We start from the raw sequence: 25803 nt of genomic DNA, 5'->3' as shown, positions 1-25803 counted from the left end.
GTGATCTTTTGTTACTTAGTCCATTATGCATCCAGCTTTTTTTGTGCAAGTACTGTCCGCTTCTTCGAGTAGACCAGCTCATGGACTAGAATTTCGTTATCTGACAAAGACAAGTTTTAATAATTTTTGAAAGTGTTCGCTGAAACAGCCGCTATTTCTCAACGGCAAGGTTACAGTAAAACTCTTGCTTGGGCCAGTTGGTTCATGCTTGAATGAGTAAAGGCAAGGCGCAAAAGACCAGGACCGAAGAAGGACACAAACTACAGGACCGGCGCCGGTCCTGCCGTTTGTGTCCTCCTTCGGTCCTGGTCTCTTGCGCCTTGCCTTTACTCATTCAAGGTTACAGTGCCGGCCGACGGAGCTGAGTCCAGAGCGGTGTGCGTTTTTCGAGGGCAGTTCTTCGCTCTGCAGCGGTAGCTCACATGGATAATAAAAGACATGTAACCACGAAAAACATACTGTAGAACAATCCAGTCAAGCGACCACACTTGCGTCGTTGAACACGCATGTAACGAACGCTGACAATATGTGACTTGTACAACATTTTGCTTGATTTTAACCCACTCAAACTTGTCCTTTCACAACAAATAGCCCGTGAGAAATTATAGAATTTTCGCACTTATTCACAGAAGTGTTCGGCAGTATCACGAGGAGCAAATAATGCTGCCGTCCAGGTTCTGCCAGTGCCGTTTGCTTTTTCAACTGCTTCTCAAAATAAAGCCGTGTTTCACGGATAACTTTAAGACGCGGTAACCTGAAGTAAATGTAATTGAGGTTTTAAACTGTTCGCCGCTAACAAAAGGCATGCACCAATATTTATTCTTTTTCAATGCTACACGCTCTACTCAGTTTTGAATTTTACCGATGCTTGTTGCTTGGGAAACCGTTGTGACGGATCTGCTTGGCCAAACTGGTTGCTTCGCGCAACCTTTTGGGCGAAATGTGCACTTTAGACCGTATGGCTCTAGCCAGCAAGAAGCCGAAGCTTCATTCCTCAATGGTGTGGGACACATTGAAGATGTCAACATTCACCGAAGGAGATCAAAAAATGAAGTGTCTTCTTAATGAAGCGGGTACGCGAGCCGGTCTTTGACGAACTCACGAAGCGAATAGTTCTCAATTCGTATCAATAAACACGTGTGTAGTGCGAGACATCGTGATGCAGACGGTAGTTCATTTTACCTCTTCCTCGAAGTATATAACCTGCACTCTAGTGCCTCAGTTGTATACTATGTGCATTCCGATCGGCGCTGTAAATAACTGTTTCACGTTTTCTATTCGAAGTTGTAGTGAGCGAATGAGTTTCGCCAACAATGCGTGCCTCGCCATAACGCCATAACGACAGTTGGTTGCTTCCATTGTGGGAGATGTCTGCCATATTGTCGATAAAGGCTGCTGCAGGCCACTATGAAACATTCCATCACTTGCAATTGCTAGGCTCTTTTCTATTAGATGATTGCCGTAACATGCATGACGTGCAGTCGTGTTAATCGCCATGAACAATGCTTTTCCTGGATGACTGTTTCCGAGAACACTGAAAGTAGCTACACTTTTTTTCGTAAAAAATGCCCCTAGCTCTACCTTTTACGCATTATTAGTGCCCACATTTGAGTAGAACAACTCGCCAGAGCAATAAGAAGCTTGAGGAAAGCTTCGCAGACAGTATCCTATTCTAACATACTGACTTAATATGAACACCAAATACGAAGATTGCTGCTCCGTTGAAAACGAGATGTGTGCCATAACTAAATACTGAATGAATGGTATGTTTGGAGCGAAGCATCATACAAGATTTCCCACGCCGAATTTGAAGACATTCTTCTTACGCAAAATTTATGAGCAGACACGGTGTACCTATGCATTGAAACGCATTACCATCGACATTCATCGTGACGTTGCTCTGCCGATTTTTTTAAGCAACATTTATCGACACACACTGCGCACCTCTGCCTTGCAAGAACAGTAGACGCCTGCAACTTTACGTAGCTTATAATATGCTAGCAGCAAATTTTCACGATTTGCGCAGTTTATAAAGAAAGATACTGTAGTTTAGCGTGACAGCAGAAAGCAGCCAAACTATCTGTGAGAAGTACGACTGACGCGCCCAATACTTCGAGCATGAAAGATGGGAAAGGCGCGCGCGGCAGCCGAGCGAGCCGAAGCGAGCGGCGTCCTGGCCGTGACGTCACTCCCGAGAGGGCGCGACTCTAATTTCTCGACGCTAATAAGTGGTGCTCGGGCGAAGCAATTTCTGGTAGCTTTTGCAAGACTAGGCCTGCCTTCAGCGAGCAACACTCATCCTCCTCCTCGTATTGAAAACCTCACTTTTTGAAAGGTTAAGCAATCGTGCACTGAAGATATGTCAACATATACTTACCAACTTGCGAAGGCTGAAAAACAAAGATTTGGGCAAGAACATTTCAGCCTAAATATGTCTTATAATTTCTGACGCATATGCATTGCTAAGTTCGGTACCGAATAACAAAAGATGGCATTCAAAAATAACTGGCTTTATTATCGCGTGCAATGGAAATCTCATCACTAAATCCTGCGCAGCTGTAGGTACAGGAAATTCAAAGGTTACTCTCTTCTGATGTTGTCAAGCAGGAGGACATAGACGAAGATGTCGTGGGATTGCTGAGTGAGATATACACAGACAACCAAATACAAATTGTATGGTAAATCTGGACATGCGATGAAGTTCTAGAAGCGCAGCGAAGACTGAAGCAAGGATGCCCTCCGTCTCCTTTGTTGTGCACGATTTATGTTAAGGACGTAGAAAGATGACTGAAAAGCAGTGATTTAGATTTTGATTTATTTTACATTCGTAATGGGCAAAGAGTGTAACAGAAGGTCCCTGGGCTGATTTACGCGGATTACATGGTGTTACGAGCAATGATGTGGTATCAATTCAACAGGAAGTCATACCGATAGTCAGGCAATATAAGTACATAGGCGTATACATAAAAAAAGAAAAGTCTTACTCAAGCACCCATCAACATAATCTGAAAACAAAGGGTTAGCGGAATGCAGCAGTAATGAAACGTAGAGCACTTTGGGGGTCATATAAATGCAATGTGGTGCTTGGAATCTGGAAATGAGTAATGATGCCAGTGCTAACGATCGCAAATGTTATTCTGTGCTCAAAATTGGATATCTTGTGGGAGTTGTAACTTAACTAAAGATCGGTAGGCAGGTTAGTTTTGAGAGCCCACGGTAAAACCACAAAAAAGACAGTGCAAGGTGACATGGGTTGAGCCTCTTTTGGAATTATAGAAGCGCAGAGCAAAATACATTTTGAAGAAAGAATCAGCAACATCAATAAAAATAAATGGGCTGCTAAAGCACACAAATAAGTGTACTTCAAAAGCGCGGACACAGAATGGAAGAAGAGGTCGATAATGTAGGCAACTAAGTACAGGAGAATTGAAAGTGTGAATAGACAACCAGTAGTTATTAAGAAGAAAAACCGAGGCAGAAAATTGGATGCAAAGGGAGGAAACAGAGAGGGCCATGCTTATTTACAGGAATGGCAAGAAAGAAATTAGAAGGCAAAATCCGTATGATAACACAAAGGGGAGTGCCTTCCTATTTGAGGCTCGAGTTGATTGCCTAGGGACTAAAACATATCGGAGTAAATATTTGCCGAAGGATGAAGCATCCCTCTGCTGCAGCCAAAATCTGGACACAATTCAGCAAATCCTAATGGAATGCGAAGGCATTCACCCAGCGAGACTCGGAGCAAGCGTCCACCTTGCAGAAGCACTGGGAGTTGAAGCAGATGGAAGAATTAACTGGTAAGCAGTGGAGACAAGCAAGATGCGTTTGAGAATTTATGGAAAAAAAAGAAAATCAGGAAAGAGGTTGATAGGACCAGATCTGCTACAAGCATAGGTAACTGTGCAAGTTAGATACAGAGGTTTTATGGAAGAGAGAAAATATTACGGAGAGATAAGCAATATGTTAAGCTGATAAGCATGTATAGAATACTTGATTAGCTCAAACAGGCTAGGTGTCTGTCACCACCCCGTTTGAAAAGGTGCGCCAATGTACACATACATAAATACCCAAGAATGTGAACGCGGGAACAGCCGTAAATATATATATATATATATATATATATATATATATATATATATATATATATATATATATATATATATATATATAGTGTTCAATAGCCTTGCAAAGGAAAAAGAATTTTGGATCGCCATTCAGCCTCTGGAGTATACAAGAGCACGCTTATCTAGGTAAATTACTCACCACACAGGACCCTGATCAAGAGAAAGAAATTACTTAAGAAAGAATGCAACTTGAATTGAAACGGCAGGGCATTTGCATATCCTGACTGGGAGCTTACCCTGTCGTTAAAAAAAAAAAAGGTGTACCATCATTGCATTCTGCCGGTGCTAGCATAAGGCGCAGGAACTTGAATGTTATCAAAAAAGTTTGAGAACAAATTAAAGGCCACGCAAAGAGCGATGGAACTAAGTATGTTAGGCGCAACGTTAAGAAACAGGAAGAAAACGGTGTGTATCAGAGAGTAAACGGGGCCAGCGGATACTCTAGTTGATATTAAGAGAAAAAATATGGAGCTGGGGGCAGGCCATATATACCGTAGTGTAGATAACCGGAGGACCATTAGCGTAGCAGAATGCGCGCCAAGGGAAGGAAAGCACAGTCCAAGGCGGCAGAAAACTACGGAAGTTGATGAAGTAAGAAAATCTCCAGTGCGCTTGTTGGTATCAGCCAGCGCAAGACGGGGGAAATTGGAGATCACAGGGCAAGGTCTTCGTCCTGCAGTGGACACACACACACACACACACACACACACACACACACACACACACACACACACACACACACACACACACACACACACACACATATATATATATATATATATATATATATATATATATATAATAACTGAACTTTTCTTTATGGACATAGTCTGTTTTGAACTAGTCCTTGGGAGCACTGCAATCAAGGCGCAGATGTGGGCATTAATGGAGTTGTTTTCGCACTTCGGCATTTTTATTTGAAACCAGAAACACCTAATGACGTGAGCTACGTCTTTCAGACAACTATGCCGAATGGTGCTCAATGCTACCGTCGATAAAGCTGGAAGTAAATTCAACCCCCAATTGAAGTCGATGAAAGGGAAAGTTGGGGGTGAGATACGTGCGGATTCATTGCGCACCAAACTTTATCGCCTCGTTTCCTTGCGTGAAGGGAGTAGGAGGAGCGTCGGGCGTAATTTTCTTTTTTTTTTTTTTTACTATAGTCTTTCTTAACGAGTTACCACCACTTTTCCTTACGGGTATGTTTCTAGGCTCTCATTTTGGGGCGACCCCGGAGATAGTGCAGTCTAGAAATGTGGGCTAATATGTGCTCCTGGGTCGCCGTTATGTTCCATATACACATCATCATGAACACTCGATGCGATATATGTACGCAACTATTTTATAAATAAATATAAATAAATTGGCCGACGGCAGGATTCGAACACGGAAGCCCCAGCACAGAAGCACGCGTGGCGCGTTTTTCTGCAACATCAATGGCACGAATACTCCATGCGATTTTTCGTCGTCGTGGGTAATTACACAGAAAATACTGACTTCTTTAGTTTTAATACGTCTTCTGAAGTACATTACTCACACTGACTGCACGCTTTCCCTGTGCGTGTAGAACTTGAACACCAGCTGGAGGAATACGTCTGGGCATGTTCATGTTCCGATCACACAGACTGGTGCACAGAAGTAGCAGCATTGTAAGACCTCAAGTTAGACAGTTTTTCTAGCTGGAACGAATCCAAACACAACCTATGCAGACACTGACAGCTTGTGCCATCGTTTTCTCACATTTACTAGCCGCGGTGGCGCCTGTCGGTACGGGACTTCTGCAGTGAAGCACTGTACGTTCCTCACATCGCGCAAGCAAGTCCCCTCGGGCTATGTCAGAAGGCCAGCCGAGGACCCCCCCTGAAAGGCTAATCGCACTGAAGTCAAGAGGGCCCGCTTTCGTGCCAAAACCACTCCGTGGTCATAACGCAGGAACAACATTCTCGTGCGTGTGCGGCGCACGGTGCAGCTCAACGCCAGGGGGCGCGCAGACCTGGCGCTACGTAGAGTCACTGTATGTGGCTCCCGCGGGGAACCATATACTGCGGGAGCCATATGCAGTGACTCTGGCTCTGCGGGAAAAGGAGGCCGAGGCTAAGCGACAACGCCGAAAGAAAAACAAAATTCTGCAGTGTAAAAAGCGCGGAACGGACGCACATCCTGATCGCCGTTAGCATGCCGCAGTACCGGAACGCGAGACCGACGCAGAACGACAATGCCGAGAAGACCCTCGAGTTACAGTCGATGCTGCTTGCCGGTTATCGAGTTCTTTCTCTTCATGGGCGTACTGCGCAGGATGGCGCCACGCCTGTTTACTCAGTCAGCCTGTGTATACTGCAATTCATGCCGCCACTAAAGCTAAGAGCCTTAGCATCGTGTAATATGCTAACGGGTTGCTATTGCATTCATTGTATCGCCCTTATGTCGAATTTGCGATTGCTTAACTAAGTAAGTAGATACAATTGTCCTTAGCGGAATTCGAACAGGGGACTTCTAGCACGGAATAGTGTAATACTGCAGCACAGATTACTGTAACCATTACGTCACGGACGCTTTCTTCCCGTAACGGCGAGCTTCATAATTGAACCGTAGTCTTGACATGCTAAATCCCGGATAAAATTTGTTTATCTATTAGGACGTCATCGCACGTCAAAATGTGGTCACATCTTGCAATGATGTACCCAAGCAAGGCGTATGTTTTCTTCAAGTCACTTTGTTGCGTTGTTTCATTTTCTTAGATATTTATGATTTTATATTTACCCGCTAACATCGTATCATTTCCCTGTATCCTCCCCTCACGCAATACTCCTTTGGAAGCCTTTGAGGTAAACAAATAAATAAATACAGTTGAAGTTGGAATGTTTGGTGCGTATTTTGATTAAGTTTAGTGCACAACAAATAGTGCCAACTCAGACATGAAGACACCGAGGGGAGCCTTCTTCTGACCTTTCAAATCTCAAATATAGAGCGTCATTTGCTATACCCGCTGCCTAACTCTATACTTGCAGCCTGTTTACCTCTTATGAGTACGCCTGCCTTTTTATTACATCGACTTTTAGAAAGTGACATGTCGGACACTGAGGGGTGACCTCGTTCTCCAAGAGGGCGCAGCCCTTCCTGCTGCAGGCCTCAGAATGCATCGTTAGCCCCCATGGGCCGTCAGCGCGATCATCGCGAGTCGCAGAGAATCGACCCGCCTCTCGAACTAGAAAAAGGCGACGAGAGCGGCGGCGCCTTTACGGAATCCACGCTTCGCTGCTTGATGCCGCGCCAGTGCGTTGTTTTCTTGGCGTTTTACTTCGCGCGGCGGAAGGAAGCCATCAAGAGGCCGACGCAATATTTAGGCGCCCGCTGGCTGCACAGCTATGCGGAACCCGGCTGCTGCAGTGGCGCCTGCCAACCGAGGAAAAAAGGAGAACGCGAAAGGAGAGAAAAACATTATTGCGTTCTTTGCACGCTCCTTTTTCTTCTTAGTACTTCGTTTTTTCTCTCTTTCCTTCCGTCGTCTTTGCTTCACCGGTTCCAAAAACGGTCCTGGCGCGTTACAGCCGACTGAGGCCTATTTCCTCGAACAGTTCGCTTGCCATTTTGTATACTTAAGTCCATCTCTCGTGCATACTTTCTTGGCTGCGTGACGCACTGGGCTTTGTTTTCCTTTCCTGCCCCCCCCCACCCGCTTCCCTCCTCCATATTCGGTCACAGTCTGATTATGAACTCTCGCTTTCTCTAACACGGAGTTCCTTCTTGTTTCGCTCACCTTCCGTCGCGTGGTGCACCCCTCAGCCGGAGGGCCAGGTGTATAGGTCATCGCTCCGTGCGTAGTTCCCTGACAAGCCAGCACAGTGCGCTCTGAAGGAGGGCTCGCATCGGCGTCTGCTGGACTGCTCTGCTGCGAGCGGCTGGCTACGAAGTCGTTCTGAACCAAAGACCGCGAATCTTCTTCGCCGGGCTGTGTCAGTTGTCGACGGCGTGCTTCAGCGAGAGGAACCCTGATTTGGATATACCTGTACGAAAGGTAAGTGGGAGGCATTCTGAAACAGTCTCACCAGACCGTAAAATAGATGTTTTTTTTTTTCGGTAGTGCTCCTATAACACGGGAAGACAAGACTTTCCAAAGGCTATAGGTTGTTTCAAAACGTCATCTCAATGTCTTGGCGGTGCTTGTAGACTTTCTGTCGGAATTTCGGTAATACCCGTCATTTCTCTAGCGGGCGCGCGCCCACAGTTGACTGGGCTTGAGAGAAACTGACGTTAACCTACGCTTATAGTGGCATGTGTACAAAAATATAGGCAAGCAGTTTATTTATATTCTACATGTTCTCCAGCATTACGTCAAGGTTCCTTTATTCATGTTTGCGTTTCCATATGCTCAGTGATGAGTTCATGAATGCATTTCAATAAGTAAACCGTAAAGGAAAAGTTATGAAAGAAGGCACTCCAGGCATCAGTAAGCTCGTCTGCGAGCTGTCCCAAAAGGGAAGTGCTGCATTTTAGGCGCATGAGTGTTTTGTTCAATATGGGTATTAAACCAGAAACACTCTTCTGGTTAACCTCTCTGCCCTTTCTCTCTCTCTCTCTCTCTCTCTCTCTCTCTCTCTCTCTCTCTCTCTCTCTCTATTTCTCTGTCTCTAGGCTTAATGAGATTCAGTAGTACCCTCGTTTTACAAAGGAAACAAGCAGGAATCTTTCGACGTTCGAGCTTTCCGGTTATGATCGAACAGTGACAGCTGTGGGACAGTACTCTTTCAAAGACGTAGCGGCCCACCTTCCAGGTTCGAAACAACCAACGTTCCGTCTAAGCAAAGTTATCCTCACAATAATTCGAATATTGCGATAAATGCGACGTGCGCTTAGTTCTTGAGTCGAATGGTCGTTCTTTAAGCCCACAAAGCCCGAAGGCCTTTCTTGACTAAGGAAATTTGTTCACTCTTATATCATTCTGGCCATGGAGAGTACAGTCAACCATAAAATTTTACTGAACACGAGATCTGAGAAAAAGATGAATATCTGCGCTGCCTCACAATACAGCCTAGTAATCGCATTCACAGCCTCTGCCAGCATATGTGAACAACATTGTGATGTTCGATTTTATTGACTACTGTTACCGGCTGCTCGAAAATTCCACGTTTTCTGAGATCCCGTGGTCCGTAATTTTTTGTGACTGATTGTAAATTCGTACCAAAGACAATTAGGTGTTATTTGAGCTACAATTAACTATTGTAATACTTATTTATCGAATTAATAATTGCTTTTCTGAATTATTCGCTACTGAAACGTCGCTCCAGCGTATCAAAAACGCTACTACGATTTTTGTGGGGTTAAACTACCCGTCTAAAAACAACATAAATCGTTTGCACCACCGAGCAGCTCTTTCCGACTCCTTTTCAGACTTATTCAAAATTGAAATATCCGCCTGCATTAGCAAATGAGCATGAGGCGCGCAAAAGAATAATTCGTTTCACGCCCAGACGTGGTCACTTTTCAAGTGCCTCTTCCTTCGCCAACAGGGAACCGGTACTCAAGTCCTCCGGCGTTGGTAGCCAACGAGAAATCAGCTAAAGCAGCAAGTTGCACCTTGCACAAATCGTCATATAAAAATCCCTGGGTGACCATGGAGGACGAACGCGTGTTGCCATTCTACGAAGTCATATCCGGACTCCGGCTGGCCAACTTTTACCCGCCGTACGCAGTCCTCTCCGGCCTCCAGTACAAGCCAAGGGACGGCGACGTCTTCCTCGTGACCTATCCCCAGTGTGGCACGCTGTGGATGCAGCAGATTCTGTACGTTCTTCTTCACGATGGTTCCTCGCCCAAAGAAGCCGCCAGCCTCTTCCGGACCTTTCCCTTACTGGAGCTGGAAGGCGCGGAAGCCGTCGAGGACGCCCTCAGTCCACGGGTCATCACGTCTCATCTTCCGTACGACTACATCCCGAAGTCCCTGCGGGCGAAGTACGTGGTGCTCATGCGCGACCCTCGCGATGTCTGTGCGGGCATGTTTCGACGACTCCGAACGTACCCTGCGTACGAGTTCAGCGACGGCCTGCTGGGCGACTTCCTGGACCTCTTCTGTGGCGACGCCGTCGACTATCGAGGATACTTCGCCCACTTGCGGTCCTGGTGCGACCACCGGGACGATCCCAATGTGTTCTGGCTCAACTACGAGGAGCTGCAGTCTAATTTTCAAGAGACGGTGAAACGTCTCTCGACATTCCTTGGAGTGGAACACAAGCTCTTCAAGAGCAAAAGCGTGTTCAAGAAGTGCCAGGAGAAGAGTACCGTGTCTTACATGAAGTCCAAGACCAATAAATACATGGAAGAGTTCCTGTACATCCCGTTCGAGAATCTGGCAGCGGACACGAGGTTCTCCGAAGGCGTCAAGTCGTTCCACGCCTCCGTGCAGTGCTCAGGTTTCTTGGACGCAATGTCTAGTGTTCGCTGCGTCCGCAGTGGCAAAGTTGGCGCCTGGAAAGATGTTATCACTGCCGATGATGCCAAGAGAGTCGTCGACCGAACGGAACAGATGGGACGTGACGTGGCGAACGCTGTCTTTTATAACAGGTGACAACGAGGATTTCTGGTGGTGACGGAACTTCTGACGTCAGATGATTTCTCGCAGTTAAATAAAGTCCACACAAAACTCGCATGCAGGAATAGCACTGAAGGTTGTCTTGCATGGTACGAGCAATTCAAAAATAATATCACTAGAAGGTAACAGGTGGAAAATAGCCCTGGAGATAACTTCTCATTCACTTTGTTGAGTGTAGGAATGGTGAACCTGAATGCAAACATTTGGAGTCATCAGACTTCCATAATCTCCTGGTTAAATTACAGTATTGGCATCATTATGAAAAATTAAATCGCGGAATTTCTTAGAGCGAGCTAAACAAAATTAATCTTAGTAATGAATGATCTTCCCTAAAAAGCCATAAGCAGACGAACGAACTAAATTCCGCAATACAAGCGCTTGATTCCCGTGGCGTTCGCAGCTTGCGATGCTGGTGCTCCTGCTTTAACGTGGGGCACGGGTAATTAGCGAGAATTATGTCTGTTCCTCTGTCACTCCGTCCGCTCCGGACAGACGGACACAGGGATAGACAGCGAGACAGACTTCGGAAAGTGCGTGAAGGTGGTACATGCATATCGATCACGGTAAAACACAAAGCTTCCCGCATTTCACTGTTGCTGCAGCGTAATAATCGACGGAATCAGCTGGAATGGCATTGCGTGTAACGGTGAAATCGTTCCGTACTGCTAGGAGTACTATCCTGTGTTGCCCCCTTCTCCGATTGCATGATCGAGAATCCGGAGAGGTGCATATTTGAGCGCGCACGAGATTGTGGTAGCATTAAAACGGCGCTTCAGCACTTGAATGCCCTCTCTGAACTTGAAATCGGAATGCCCTCGATAAATTAGCATGCGTTTCACTGCACATATCTTTCTCTCGAATCTTCGACATGCGGGATGCGGTGCTGCGCACGGGACATCCTGACACCATGTCCCAGCTTGTGCAAAACAACAAAGACGTTCAAGAGGCACTCAGTGGGAATTACACTTGTCGAAGCCAGGGGGTTAGCTACCCGTTCAGTAGAACTCGAAGCACGCCGTACAGAAATGGTGGCCCTAGGCTGGTGCTGCAAGTAAGGTACAACAACGGACTTACCATTACAACGTATGACAAAAAGCACTCTACAAGCACCGATTGTATGATGTCACTGAGGACAGCGCTTGGTCATCGAACTAAAATCATGAAAAAATGTCATACATTTAATACTTCGAAGTTGTCGCCTGGCTTTCACACACATCACGTTTTGCTTTCCGTTACTCCTCGCATGAAAGCAATTAATTTGTTTGCAAAATATCTGCAATCCTGCTCGGCTCCCGTGCAGGCGTGTTGGCAACGAAACCGACAACTCAGCAAGAAATCATAGCTACTTGGTATAAAAAACAGAAGACACACTGTTAAGTACAGTGTGATATTAGTGAAACTAACCCAAGACACTCTTTAATCTAAAGCATATTTCTAATAAATAAATTGCAAGAAAACATGTTATTGCATTATAAGCACATTGAAAAGCATTTAGCAAAAAGAGAAGCGTAGTATTGCATACTGTGCCGACACATCGAATACGTAATTAGGAGAGAGAAACAGAGAGATGCGAACAGAAAAAAGCAGGGGATGGGTTAACGAGAAAAGAAATCTGCTCATGGAACCATACAGTGCTATACGACAACGACATTGAGGTCTCAAGGCAACAAAAGGAATAACAAATTTTAAAAGTTGAAATCCATTGATTAATTTATTGTGGAGTATTTCGATAACACCCGCGGTAATCTATCGCAATGGAAAACCTCTTGAGGAAACAAGACTTCTTCCGTTCTCTTCACAGCGATAGTTGTTTTGGGGTCACTCCCCTCGTCACGTTTTTGTCTGCCGCTGTCCGCCGCCGTCCACCACTGCAATTCCAAAATCATTTGCGAGAAAAATGCAACAAAAAAAAGAAAGTTTTGCATTGTGCCTGGCTGATTTATCTCATTGTGCCTCGAACTTACGACCGACAGGTGGCAGTCCAGGTGTGGCGGTTCGTGGACGCAGGATCCCAAATGCCCGAAATCAGAACACACAAGGCTGATGTTATTCACTGATGTTATTTGGTCGCAGAACGTCGAAGACAAATGACACGCCTGAATGACATGGGAAAGCGACACTGATGGAGATTATGGAGGTTCGCGAAGACAAAGGAGCCTCTCCTAGTATATATCTGCGGATAAGGACGGCGACGCACGGACGCAGGGTTGCGGCGACCGAAACGTCGGGCGTTGAGGCGTGGAGCGGCTTTCCGTTGCGATACGCAGGCGGAAGAAGCCGCCTTGCGGTCTAATTAACTTAGAAGCGCCCGCTTCTAACTAGGAACTTTGAAGGAATTACTAAAGCCTCATTTTTCTTACTTTTTTTTGCTTGTGTCAACGAAAGTTTTAGTAGGCGTGTCTGCGGTCTTTGTTAAACTAAACAAGGCACCTTGTTTATATTTGGGTAAAATTAGGCGCACGCTTTGTGTAATTTGTTGGCGAAGTTCGAAGTGTCTGGACTAGCTGCGGCGTTAGCGAGAAATTGCGCATCGAAACGATCCCGAACATTAAAAGCGTATTTGACGAACGGCGCAGAATATAACTTTATGCCCTGTACGGGAGCTAGATGTGTCAGCAAGACTGAACTAAGTGAAAACGGGGGCAACATCATGGTCAATGTTCTCATGTAATTAAATGCGTGTGAGTGAATAACTTGTGCAAGATATTGCAACAAATGCTCGAAAGAGTTTTATGAGAGCAAGGTTATAAAGGGGGCTAGTCGTGTGCTCTGCAACGTTTCAAATTATGTTTTCGTTACAAGCATCTGAAATTCTTATTGCAAATGCTCGAAAGAAGCAGAAATTGGGTTGTGATTGTGCAAGGTCACAGATGTCTCCTATCTTTTTGGAAACAATATTACGTTCTGAGTTTGATCAGCGAAAACGTAACTTTCAATGCGTTTCTGCGTATAGTGTGCGTCAGTTGAGCAATATATACTCTCTGCACATGATGGAAACTGCGTGCTTAATAATTGTCGCATTTATCACTTGTTATACTGCTGCGACGGAGACTACTTGGTGAAACCTCACGGCTACACGCGCTGCCTAAAGATGTAACAAGGGACATGTTAACGGCGGGTAAACAGAGACGCTGATGCGCCAAACCACAACTATTTTATTTCCCACTTTTTCAACTCGCAATGATTTTTTTTTTAGCACATCCTGGTCTTGACCGATTACTTAAATGAGGAACTCTGGAGCAAGAGCCACGTACCGAATGAGTGGAAACGCGCGAAAATCTTAATCATTCTCAAGCCCCCCAATAAGCCCGTGATCGACGCCCTGCAATCGACGCCCCACCTCGCTGACTTCGGGCCTCGGCAAGCTGTACGAGAGGGTCATCGAAGCGCGCCTCCAACACTACACAGAGGACTGCGACCTTTTCCCGCACACCACGCTGGGCTTCAGGCCAGGACTCTGTGCGAGACGCTTTCCTAATCCTGAGGAAAGAAGTCCTCAGGGATGTCCCGAAGGGAGGAGAACATCTCCTGCTCGCACTCGACCTGAAAGGGACCTTCGATAACATCTCTCAGGAGGCCATCCTCAAGGGACTGAACGACATCAGCGGCTGGGAGCGCATCTTTAATTACGTCAAAGCGTTCCTGACTGGCCGGACAGTGACCATCGCAATAGGCCTGACTCGATCGGATAAGATCGACGTGCCGAACAAAGGAACGCCACAATTAAGGGGTCGATACACCCCGATTCTCTTCAACATCGCTATGCTAGCGCTCACCAAAGAGCTGCGGTAGATTCCGGGCCTGGGTTACGCCCTGTACGCAGAAGACATCACGCTCTGGGCCACCAAGGGCGCCCTCGCGCAACAAGAGCCGGCCCTTCAGGAGACCGCGAGGGCCGTGGAGAGATTTGCGGCACCGAGCGGATGCGTTGCGCGCCCGAGAAGTCAGAGGCGATCGGTATGCACGCAAAAGGGATCTACAAATCCACCTGCCCCGTGGACCTCTATTTAGGGGGCCAGACGACCCCCGCGGAGCGCAATAAGACCAGGATTTTGGGTTTTCGGATCCAGAGCAACCTGAGAGCCTCCCACACCATCCAAACCCTAAGGTCCGCCACGAATCAGATCTTGCGGATCTCGCCAAGGCCCTGGTGATCAGCAGAGTGACGTATAGCATGCCTTATCACTACCACTCGCTAAACAAACGAGATCGAGGACAAGTCGTTGCAATCATTAGAGGCGCGTACAAAACGACCATGAGTCTCCCAATCACTACGTCAAATGGGAAGTTAGCGGCTCTCGGGATCCACAACTCCTTCGCCATGCTGTCAGACGCATTTCTGGCTTCGCAAAAAGCCATACTACGGAACACGGCGGCGGGCAGAGCCATCTTCCACCGGACCGGAGCGGAAACGGAGCTTCGCGCCCTCGATAGGAAACGATCACTCCCGCGCAGGTCAGAAGCTGGACCAGGGCGAGCCCCATCTCGAAGCACATGAGTGATGAACTCCAAGAAGGTAGACGCAAAGCTCACGTCGATAGACATCGCCGAGGATTGAGGGTGACCCATTCGTAAAGTACGTGGGCGTGGCGGCATACGCCGAAGGGGGCCTCCTCGCGGTAGCCGCAGTGAATGGGAGAGGCAATTCCTTGACCCTCGCGGCCTCCGTCAGGGCAGAGATCCCAGCTGCGGCTGAGACCATAGAGTTTCATACAATAATCGCTGAGACCATAGAGGCCGCGCTAGTAATAAAGTAACAAGACACGGAAGGAAGGGAATATCAAGTCGTTACCGACTCGCAACAGGCCTGACGTAAGTTTACCAACGGACGAACACCGCTGCTGGCGGATAAGATCCTAGGCCCGAGGCTCGAAAAATCCAGTCGAATCACATGGACGCCGGGCCAAGCGGGACTGGATGGGAAACGAAAGGGCGAGCGTCTTAGCTCGAGCTCTAACCAACCGAGCGGGGCAAAACCAATCGTCCCATCCGATTACAGCGAACGCCTCGAGATCCAGCGGCTCAACCGCAGGATTTATCCTCCTCCTCACAGAAAGCTCAGCACTGAAGGCAGTAGCTCTCAGACTTATCCAAACAAACGCTTTGACAAAGCTACACAGATAAAGCAAAACGTTCCCACTAACATATCGCGGCATCTGGCCCTGGCGCGATGACACACATCCTACACTCTTCCATATCTTCTTGAACGGGCCAATCTGCGGGAAGCACTTGTAGTAACACTCTAGCAGCAGCTTTGTGTGTCCCTCGGTCCACTCAGCAGCTGGAACGAAAATACACCTTGGACAGTGAACAGAATCGCTAAACGCTGAGGTGCTCACCACCACTCCTCTCCTGATGCCGGATGGTCTGGCCTGAGGACTTGGTGCTGGTGCAATCGCTGATGAACTTTTATGCAGAACTGCATCCGTACCCCCCATAAAGATTAAAGGACAGTAAATATAGCGCTTAAGAAAACAGTAATAATAACTACCACGCCTAGCTTCAATGCACGAAGATCCAGCCTCCATGCACCCTCCATCACTTAGTGGTATTTGCACATTGGTAGCCGAACTGGTACGAAGAACTGCATATATTTTCGCCCATGATGCAAAGGTATTCGTTCACTCAAATAACATAAAATAGGCCCGTAAGTACTGTGCTACTTCATGCTTACAATGTCATAAGTTTGGATACCAGTAGAATAATAGTACAAGGGGCAGGAAAGGAGTTTAGTAAATTGCATTGACCTTATGAAATATTGCACAGTTCGTCAGGAATTAAGAAACACTTGCGGCATGTAACATTTCTCTTGTGCGTGATGCCTAAAGTTGCTTTAAAACAACCATCAAAGCTTCATTGTCTCACCTCAAATGCTGATCTCTGACATCATCAGGCTTGTTTGCTTTTGGGTAGCATAAATGGACAGAACAGCCGCTGAAACAAATATATACACTACTTAGTGTTCTCGTAGCTAAACTTTTTTTTTCGAAAGCTGCAGCTACCGATTGTACAGCTTAATGATACCTAAGAGTTTTACTACATCACCTTCGCAGCAAAACTAATTTTATTTACAAAATTCACTGCAGTCGCTCATAGCTGGCTTTGTACCAGGTAAAGGAGCAAAAGAAAGGAGCCTAAGGAACGGGCTTTTCGGCACTTACACATGACATCGGCGTGTGTTTGAGGCTTAAAGTCACAGGCACCTACGCCGGTGCAGGTCGTATTGCAGCTAGTTAAATTGCATCGATACAAGCATCCTAGCATTCTTTTACTAAGTATGCCAGGAGATGCTGGTGGCTGTTACACGGCAGCAGCTATACCTCTATTGCGAATTCATAAGTTAGCTAAAGAATGTCATACAAAGAATTGATGAAAGACGGCAGACCTTAAGTTCCCCACATACAACAAAGAATAGTTTCGGAGAAGTTCGCAAATTTTCGAGTGTGTTTGTCGACGTAAATGACGCAGCCCTTGGTGAGGGACTCATTGTACACAACAACAGACAGAAGAACCACAGGAACACGATTATATGAGTGAATGCACAAAGCAAATCCATACTAAAATCGATCATTTCCACAAATACATCGTCATTAAACAATATTAATGTAACAAACATTTAAAGATTCCAACTTCTTCAAGAAACTGCACTAATGCTCATGCTGCTCTGTGTTTCAAGTGTTCTGATCGCCATACACCCAGTATTTTGTTTAGGTATATTGGTCTTCTATTCAGAGCATGAATATTCACAAAAAGCATGTTAGGGTTAAAGGCATAATTTTTCCAGTGTAACAGCATACTTCCTGTGTCTTCTACAACCTCCTCACAAGAGCACACAGCGCTGTCACTTTTTCCTGCCTTGTGCAAGAAGCATTTAGTATGCGGTGTATTGTTTAGCGATACAGGACCGGAGGCAAAACAAACGCGCATGCGCTTACAAACATCTCTACGACACATTCCTGACGAGGAGAACGCACATTCGCGCTGTTGTCTGTATATAATAAATTTAATTATTGGTGCGAAGTCATGTTCCGTGTTGCACAGCGTGTAATCGTTCTGTAGCCAGTTTCTAAGCATGGATTAGAAACCAAGGGTACGATAAGTCTGACTTGGTCCACAATTACAAATGAAGGTGAACCTGCAAACGGAACTAAGCATTAGTCTCGGAATAGCTCGCATATTAATTTGTTCTGATAGCCGATACAATGTGGAAACTGAAAATGTACGTCCAGATAAATATTTCTCTGATCCACGGTGCTTCGCTCGCACGCATTATGCAAATTAGCTAGGGTACCTGTGCACACAATCACTAAACGCGTTGCCCCTCGCGCTAGAAAGCGTGGCGTGCGCAAATACAAAACCGTGAAATGAATCTCGCATTGCCTTCGTTTGCAGACGGCGACTTGCCCTGAATAATAGAAAGCCGGACGCGCTGAGCTTCAGAATCCGTTATTTCAGCTAATCTTCGCAACCGGAAACGTTGCGGGCTGCGTGGGCGTTGCACAAATGTATGTTGTACGTGGCCGCGAACCGGCGAACACCCGACCATAGACCCGACAATCACAACACGAATACACGTGTTTTGACCGCTCTCCCGCTGTGAATGCTGGGACGTCGATCGCTTGTGTCACATGGTACATTTCTCCTCGCACATCCCCCTCCCACCTGCTCTCCGGATGTACGCAGCGTTCCAGTGGCGGGTCGAGCGTTCCTGCTCTCACTGCGCTGCCACCCGACTCCGCCGTGCGCGGCGCTCTGCTCCTGTTCGCCCAATAGAATTCGCCGTCTTCGCGCCTGCGAACCTATGAAAACTATGATGTTACTTACATTAAGGGCGTAAGAAAGCATGTCTACGTTTTCTTGTGCGCAGAGGATCTTCCCGTCGAGTTTCCAAGCGTCCTGCTCAGCCGCCATCTTGTTTGGACCGCAACGTAGCCTGCATCGTTTTTGAGCTGTCTACTTTGACGTCGTCGTGGGAATTGGAACGAGACTTAAGATGGCCGCTATCCGCTTAGCCGTCTACTTCTGAAGCAACAAATTAAAGAAATCACTGATGTTGCCTGGAATAATTCTCGAAAACACGTGTCACTGTGAGTGACGTCACAACACTGCCGCGTACGTAGGCCAGGGAGAAAGGAAAAAACGGAGGAGAGGCCCTACCCCTCCGTGCACTGAGAGAAAAGTGTGGCAGAAGTGACGAGTATTTTCTTCTTAAAACTTTTTGTGCGCAAACAGGGACGAAGAATAGGAGCAACACAAGGACGAGCGCTTGTGTTGCTTGTGTTGCTCCTATTCTTCGTCCCTGTTTGTTTGCGCACAAAAAGTTTTAAGATGAATCTGTTCCAACTAGGCCGACTCGCGGTTATGCTTGAGTATTTTCTCTCTTTTTTTTTTTTTTGCTTTATCTCATTTTTTTTTTCGCTGTAGCGGCCATGTTCTCCGGCCACAATGGCGGCTTTGTTATGGTTTTATGCGCTCACATGTGTTGTTCCGTGGGTTTATTACGGTGGCAAAGGCGTCGTGTGTGCTGGATTGCGTTAGTCTCCGTGTTTTGTTCCGCTGTGTTATCTAGATTGTGCTCTTTCAGCTGTTGTAGTGGCCAGGCGGGAATGGAATAATTAAAAGCGTGAAACGAGTGCGCATGCAACGCCGTACGCTACGGACGAAGGACGACGTGGGAATATTTTTCCCGCTTTCTGTGGATTCATGCTAACGTGTTATCAGAGACTGAAACCGCTGTGCTTCAGATTATGTACGATAAACACCTTGCACGTCAGTGACAGCAGTGTAGTGTTCGTGCTTTTGACAGCGGCCGCTGCATCTGTGGCACGTAAGACAGCCATGAATGGGAAAGAAGTGGCTGCTGTGAATAATAAAGGTGCGAACCTTCTTTACTAGAGCAAGCTTGTCTGTGTGCTCGAGGGGCACAGGGAAGTGAAGGTTGGCGGATGCGGTGCAGGAATGAACAAGGCTCAAAAGAAGAACGTACGCCTGCACGTACGTAGGCCCGATCAACGCGTCAGCCGCATGCATACGCGCTTACTGTTCGGCACCGCAGGACTTTACATCATTGAAGCTTCACTTACCGTGAGAACAGTATACCTCAGGCCGCAGTCTGCGTACTTCAACGCGTACCTACGTTCTCCTCTGCCGGGCAGTTCCTGGCCGCCCGAAACCTGTGCAATAGAGCAAAACGATTCCGATGAAGCGACGACAAGCACACTGGACGCGTTTGTTCTCATAAACGGCAGATGGGCCTGCCGTAGGTCGTATCGCGATGGAATACACCGCGATTGGACCGTTGGTCAGATCACTACCGCGCGCAGCCCGGCGTGGTTGCGCCTATAAACAAGAGAGGAGAAATGTAAACAAGAGAGGAGAATGTGGCCCGACACGATGGCGGAGTAACGCTGACTTCCGGCGTCACTTTAGCTTCACAAAGAGTGACGTCAGGGCCCCTCCTCAGATTTTGCTTCCTCCATGACGTAGGCACACTTGTGCGATTGATGTCGACTCTCCGGCTAGGAGCACAGCGGCCGCGAGAAGGGCAAAAGCCGTTTGGTTTGAAATTTAAGCTTTTTTCCGCTGCGCGTTGCCATGTAATACGTACTTAGGAGACACGATTGTTAGCGTGAATTGTTTGCACTACGCCTGTCAGCTCAAAATGGCCATACCATTCAGAAGGGCAAAAGCCGTTTGGTTTGAAATTTAAGCTTCTTTCCGCTTCGCGTTGCCATGTAATACGTACTTAGGAGACACGATTGTTAGCGTGAATTGTTTGCACTACGCCTGTCAGCTCAAAATGGCCATACCATGGGGAAGGGGCCCATTAAGAAGTGCACAAAACAGATGACAAACCATTTTGTTTTGTGCTATACCTTCGAACTACAATCTTTCGCGCAGAGCGTTGCATTTTAAAAGTGTAATAAATTCTGTGCACATTCTTCTTGTTCTTTTTTTTTTTTTTTTTTTTTTTGTTCCGACTTGAAGCGCATCCAGTGCTGGAGCTGTCTCTTCTTATATTATAGAGCATGGTAGACCAGAATAAAAGCTTCAGACAACAAGCTGCGGCTATTATCATTATATAACAACGGATGTTTGAGTGGGGGGTTGTCATCGTGCGTATTATCTGCAGCGCTCCATACCGTCTCGGTACGGTGCTGCGAACAGCGCGAATTTCGCTGCAGCACGGCGATGACTCGCGCGATGCGGCTTTGCGCTGCGGTGCCGCCATCTGCCCTCAGCGCTGAGAACTGGAAGGCCCGTTCGATAACTGAGAGGAGAACGAAGTGAGTAAAAGAATGGGGACAAGAATGAAGAAATAACTCCACCGAAAAGTGGCAGCGCCGCTAGGCGATAGTCTCTCCTCGCCTTCCAGCCCGCGTCGTCACCTCCTTGGACACGCGCCAACCGAGCTGGCGATCCGGCACGCCCAGCCCAACGACCCCCGAAGGACGTGCGCCCCTACTGATAGTTGTTTACACTGCTTGCGACTAGAAGGCGCAAGGTTTGATTTGCAGTGGTGAGTACTATAGCGTCGTCTCCGCGCTTCCTCTTTCTTCGCTATTTGTCTATTTTCCGTTCTTGTTTCTAGCACACTACACTCCGCGGCTCTGTTTTCCGTCACGCGGTTCCCAGCGCCGCGAGTTGAGCGACGAACGCGCGCCAAGCGCATCGTTGCGTGCGTACGTACCGGCCTCAAGTTTACCTCCAAGACCGTGCCTCGGCTTGTCGTTGGCGTTCTGGCTGAAGCAGTTTACCGCGTCTAGCTGGCCTGTATGTGAACCAAGACAGCACAAGGCTGGCTCAAATACAACGTTGTCCCGTATGCAGCGATCAGTCGCGCGGCAACCGAATCGAAAGAAATTCCTCAACTGCCTTCTGCACTAATGTAAGCGCCGACACTGCGCGCGATCCGACATCGGCATCTCTCGGGAAGCGAGAGGACGCCATGCGAATGTCTACAGCCACCGTTCCCGGAGCTACAGCGCCTGGACCTGTTCGCGTCATCGCGAGCGTCTTTCGAAAAGCACGTGTTCCTACAGGCTGGCTTCGCGGCATGGAGCGGCGTCTTCGGGTTACGTTATGCTTCCTGTATCGCGGCGCTAAGCGTGTATCGACCGCCGGAGCCCGGCAGCGTTTAGTATCGACTCGAGGAGCTGACGCTATGTGGCGCCTGGAGTTCCGCCTTGGGCGCCTTGGCGCCGTGGCAGAATTTGGCACATGCTCGTGACACGCCCACTTTTTGCTGCGGCGTCCTCGTAGCGGGTATCTGTAGGAATCTAGCGACATAGCGTGTCTGGCGATGTATCCATGTGTCCACCCCGGCGGCTAGAGCTGCTCAATGGCCATGGCCCGTTTCGAAATGAAACGCTTAATTAGCATGTGTGTGTGCGATGGACGCGGCTAATTTCGAAGAAACAAATATACAGGGTGCTCTTTCTTGTTCTTACCAGATTTTTTTTTTATTTTTCGTCACCCGAGCCATCTTGGGCAATTTTAATTCTTGCGCTGGATTACTCTCAAAGGCGGACGTTATTTAGACCAGGAATGAAAATAACAATTTCGCAAATTAACAAGTGCGCGCGAAATAACTGTTAAGCGAATTCGTTTACGACACATATTACATTTCACGAATCGTAGTCGGTGACTTCGAAAGTCAAATCCACTTGAAACTAATTCTGAGACTGACACCAGGTTCGAGAAACGCGTTCGCAAGGACTGCGATGAAATCCATTGGTGTTCAGTAACTTTTGAGCTCGAGTGCATAAAAAAAATGCGTTTTCGTAAAAAAAAAAAAAAGAAAAAAGGTATGTGGGACGACAGCGGATTTTCACGAGACGTTCAACTGCGACTATCTAAAGACTGACGCTAGTTTTGAAATTCGTTCTAATTAAATGTGCCCTGTGAAATCACTGGCATCAATTTCTGTTTTGCGATATGTGCGTAAATTAATTAGATGAAAAGCTAACTAGTAAAATTTTTATAATTTTCGATTATGCATTTTGATTTGCAGTGTAAGTATTGTCCACCTATGCGAGTAATTCAGCTCCATAAGTACACTTGTGCCACATGCCACAGACGATTTTTTTAAAAAGTTCCCTTAATATTACAATGAAAAACCCGGCATAAGGCTGGTTCTACATATAGCGTGCATATCCGAGCGTATGCATATCTAATCGTGTGGACAGTTAGTTTATTTCTCTCTTTCTCTCTCTAGGAAAAAAAAATCGCGTAATCTCAGGGGCGTGCGTACGTTTTTTGTGGATTTCGCAAGATTCATGGTCGAGCGAACGGACACTTGATAACCTCATATGGGGTTGTATTTGTTAGCTCAAAGTCAGACATCCAATCAGTCAGTAAATAAAAAATATTCAGTATTCACATATCCTGTATACAATATCCTGTACACAAAAGTGTTTTCATAAACGTATAACTAATAGGTAAACTAGGTTTACCACCTTCGCCGAGAGAAAAAAGATGGCGCCGAAAGAGGGGCGGGGGAGGGCGAGAGAGAGAAGAAAAATTGAAGTTTTTTTTTACCGTACTTGCACATAAGTTCTAAAATAACGAAAAAAAAAATGAAGTGTCTGTGCGCTGAGTATAAACTTTTCATGAATAAACTTTTTTGTAATGTTTCATTCAAATTCTATACACCTAAAATATTCATGCTGTTGTTAAGAGCAATTAATTCCCAAGGCGTATTATTTGCCTCCGAACAACACAGCAAGACGTGGAGTCTGTGTTGACTCCGAGTCTGATCGTATGCTCGCGTGGCCGTATTTGAAATACCTAAACCACCTTCTGACTGTGTTTCAGTTCATTCACGCGTCATCTAACGCAAGATGAAAAATTAAAATTAAATTCTGGGGTTTTACTTGCCGAAACCATGACTTTGTCATGAGGCACGGTGTATACCGAGGGTCTTTAGATTAATTTTGACCACCTGTGACTCTTTAACGTACACGCAAAGCAAAGCCTTATAAAGATTTCTGCAGCTTAAGCTTGCTTTGTCACCAGAAGTGCGACACATTGTGGGCTGCCATATCGTTTAGCGTTCCGGTGACTATATTATGTAACGTGTTGATGCCGAATTGCCATGCGTGATTGCAGAAAACAGGGTGCCACGTACCACCAAACGCCATTCTTGTGCCCTCTCCTACTTGTGCTCAAGAACATTGTTGATCATTACATTCAGTGCGTGTCCCTCGTACATGACCAGCGAAATTGCGCCGTTACTACGACTCGACAATTGCTACATTTCAACCAGTCTAATTTCTATAACAAACCGCCGCGCAGTGTCGAATATTTAAAAAGACGCGAATAAGAGAGAAGGCCACGAGCTGCAGCAACAAAACCGACAGTGATGAGAACACGATGTAATGAACGAGTTCAGTATTTTTTTTTTCGGCTTCGAATTACCGTGATTGTTGACAAGCTGGTTGCATGCACATCGTGCGCATTTAAGTGAGGGTCGCTCGCTCCTTCGTATTTCCATTCGGCGCCCTAACCATCAGCGCTGCGGTCTACATCGTTTCGATGGTAACGGTGAGAGGTTATACACCGGTCGACGCGCTATCGGATTGAGGTGCACGCATGGGTGCACGTTAAAGAAACCCGGGTATTCAACATTATTTGCGAGTCCTAATCCACGGCGTCCATATCAATGCCCTAGTGTTCCTTTGTGGGCGTTAACCCCACGTGACAACACGCTGTCCAATGATCGCGACTCTGCCCGGGTCACTGCATAACGGAAGCGAGAATGCGATCGCATACACAGGGTGTCCCAAATATCATGCACCGAGGTTTTAAAGTATGCGAGTGTCACGTAGCTGGTCAGAACCGCGACAGTGTTGTTTGCCGTCGCTTGGAGATATTCACAGTATTTTTTTTTTATTTTGCATTCGGCCTAATTGCAAAATTAGGCCTAATCAATTAGTCAACTGCTCAAACGTTACAACAAAATGAAAAGTGTCAATGAGAAAACTGCGGAGCGACATGACAAACTCCGGATACAGCTTTCTGTTGCTCAATTCGTGCTACATAAAAGTGTTTTTCCGAGCGTGAAATAAACCCGTGAATACACGCATAGTGCCTCGAGCGGCCAGTCGCGCGGCGTTTCTGCGCTTGTTCGCGTGCTTCTTTCACGCTCGGAAAGACGTTTTTATGTAGCACGCATAGAGCAACAGAAAGCTGTATCCGGAGTTTGTCATGTCGCTCTGCAGTTTTCTCATTGACACTTTTCATTTAGTTGTAACGTTTGAGCAGTTGACTAATTGATTAGGCCTAATTTTGCAATTAGGCCGAATGCAAAAAATACTACGAGTGTCTCCAAGCGACGACAAACAACCTTGACTCGGTTCTGTCCAGCTACGTGGCGTTTGCACACTTTAAATCCTCGGTGCATGATAGTTGGGATACCCGCCGTACTGAATGAAAACGGTCGCACCATTTGGCGCAGGCAAGAGCCGCGTATAGTATACTATACCCCTTCTCGGCCACAAAAACCTTTTTTGGCACTCAGGCCTCGCGCGTGCCGGGTAGTTTTTTTTCTATTTGTTCATATTAATAGAAAAAAAAGAACTGCTCTCGAAATTGCTTGCTTTTCCCCGTGTGCTAACTATAGCCCTCCAGAAGCGCGGCTGGTTTGTTAGGCGGTGTGCAATTACGCGGAGCCGTGCTGGCGCCCCACGCTGTGTAAGCGTTGCCTCGTTCATTTCCCTACACTTCCGCGTTGGTCTGCTAGAGCTAATGCCCCAGCTGTCCTTCGCCCGCTGAAGAGACCGCTGTGAGAAACTGGTTCTTCAGACGTGTAATGAGGCCTTTACTTTCTCTTTCTTTCTTTTATTTTCTCGTGCCACACTCAATGTCGACGCGCGCCTCCGGCGATTGCGCTAATCACGGCCTGAGGTACATTAAATGCAGATGACAACGTCTAGACGCAGAACGTAAATGGGCGTCGACGGATGTATCCGCGTTCGGATCTCGCGCGTACGAATAGGACGGGCGATCAAGATGTTACTGTACGCACTACATCTGCGCATAACGCGCGTAACTTATATAAAGCGCGCGAAATTCAGACATCACTACAAAAAA

The 25803-nt window shown here is 46.8% G+C and overlaps 2 protein-coding genes and 1 long non-coding RNA gene across 4 annotated transcripts in view; 2 read left to right on the top strand and 1 right to left on the bottom strand.

Annotated features, from left to right (window-relative positions):
* The window catches only part of LOC142585032 (uncharacterized), a 47579-nt gene extending 27389 nt beyond the window's left edge, over positions 1 to 20190 (bottom strand). For both annotated transcript variants that reach the window (XR_012829006.1, XR_012829007.1), the window contains exons 1-3: positions 19794 to 20190; positions 16576 to 16644; positions 7882 to 8128 (exon numbers count right to left, since the gene is read on the bottom strand). This is a non-coding gene — a long non-coding RNA (uncharacterized LOC142585032). The remainder of the gene's footprint in view (positions 1 to 7881; positions 8129 to 16575; positions 16645 to 19793) is intronic.
* LOC142585031 (sulfotransferase ssu-1-like) lies at positions 8063 to 10769 on the top strand. Its single transcript, XM_075695472.1, has 2 exons — positions 8063 to 8139; positions 9632 to 10769. Exon 2 carries the CDS (start codon positions 9736 to 9738, stop codon positions 10684 to 10686), a length of 951 nt encoding a protein of 316 aa, XP_075551587.1. The 5' UTR covers positions 8063 to 8139; positions 9632 to 9735; the 3' UTR covers positions 10687 to 10769.
* Positions 20191 to 21003: 813 nt separating the features above from the next.
* The window catches only part of LOC142586256 (uncharacterized), a 65440-nt gene continuing 60640 nt past the window's right edge, over positions 21004 to 25803 (top strand). Inside the window, exon 1 of the mRNA XM_075697505.1 lies at positions 21004 to 21229. The gene's annotated coding sequence lies outside the window, so the exon portion shown is untranslated. The remainder of the gene's footprint in view (positions 21230 to 25803) is intronic.

This window comes from Dermacentor variabilis, chromosome 6, assembly GCF_050947875.1.
Source record: "Dermacentor variabilis isolate Ectoservices chromosome 6, ASM5094787v1, whole genome shotgun sequence".
NCBI classification, from domain to species: Eukaryota; Metazoa; Arthropoda; class Arachnida; order Ixodida; family Ixodidae; genus Dermacentor; species Dermacentor variabilis.
This window is presented reverse-complemented; position numbering and strand designations above follow the sequence as displayed.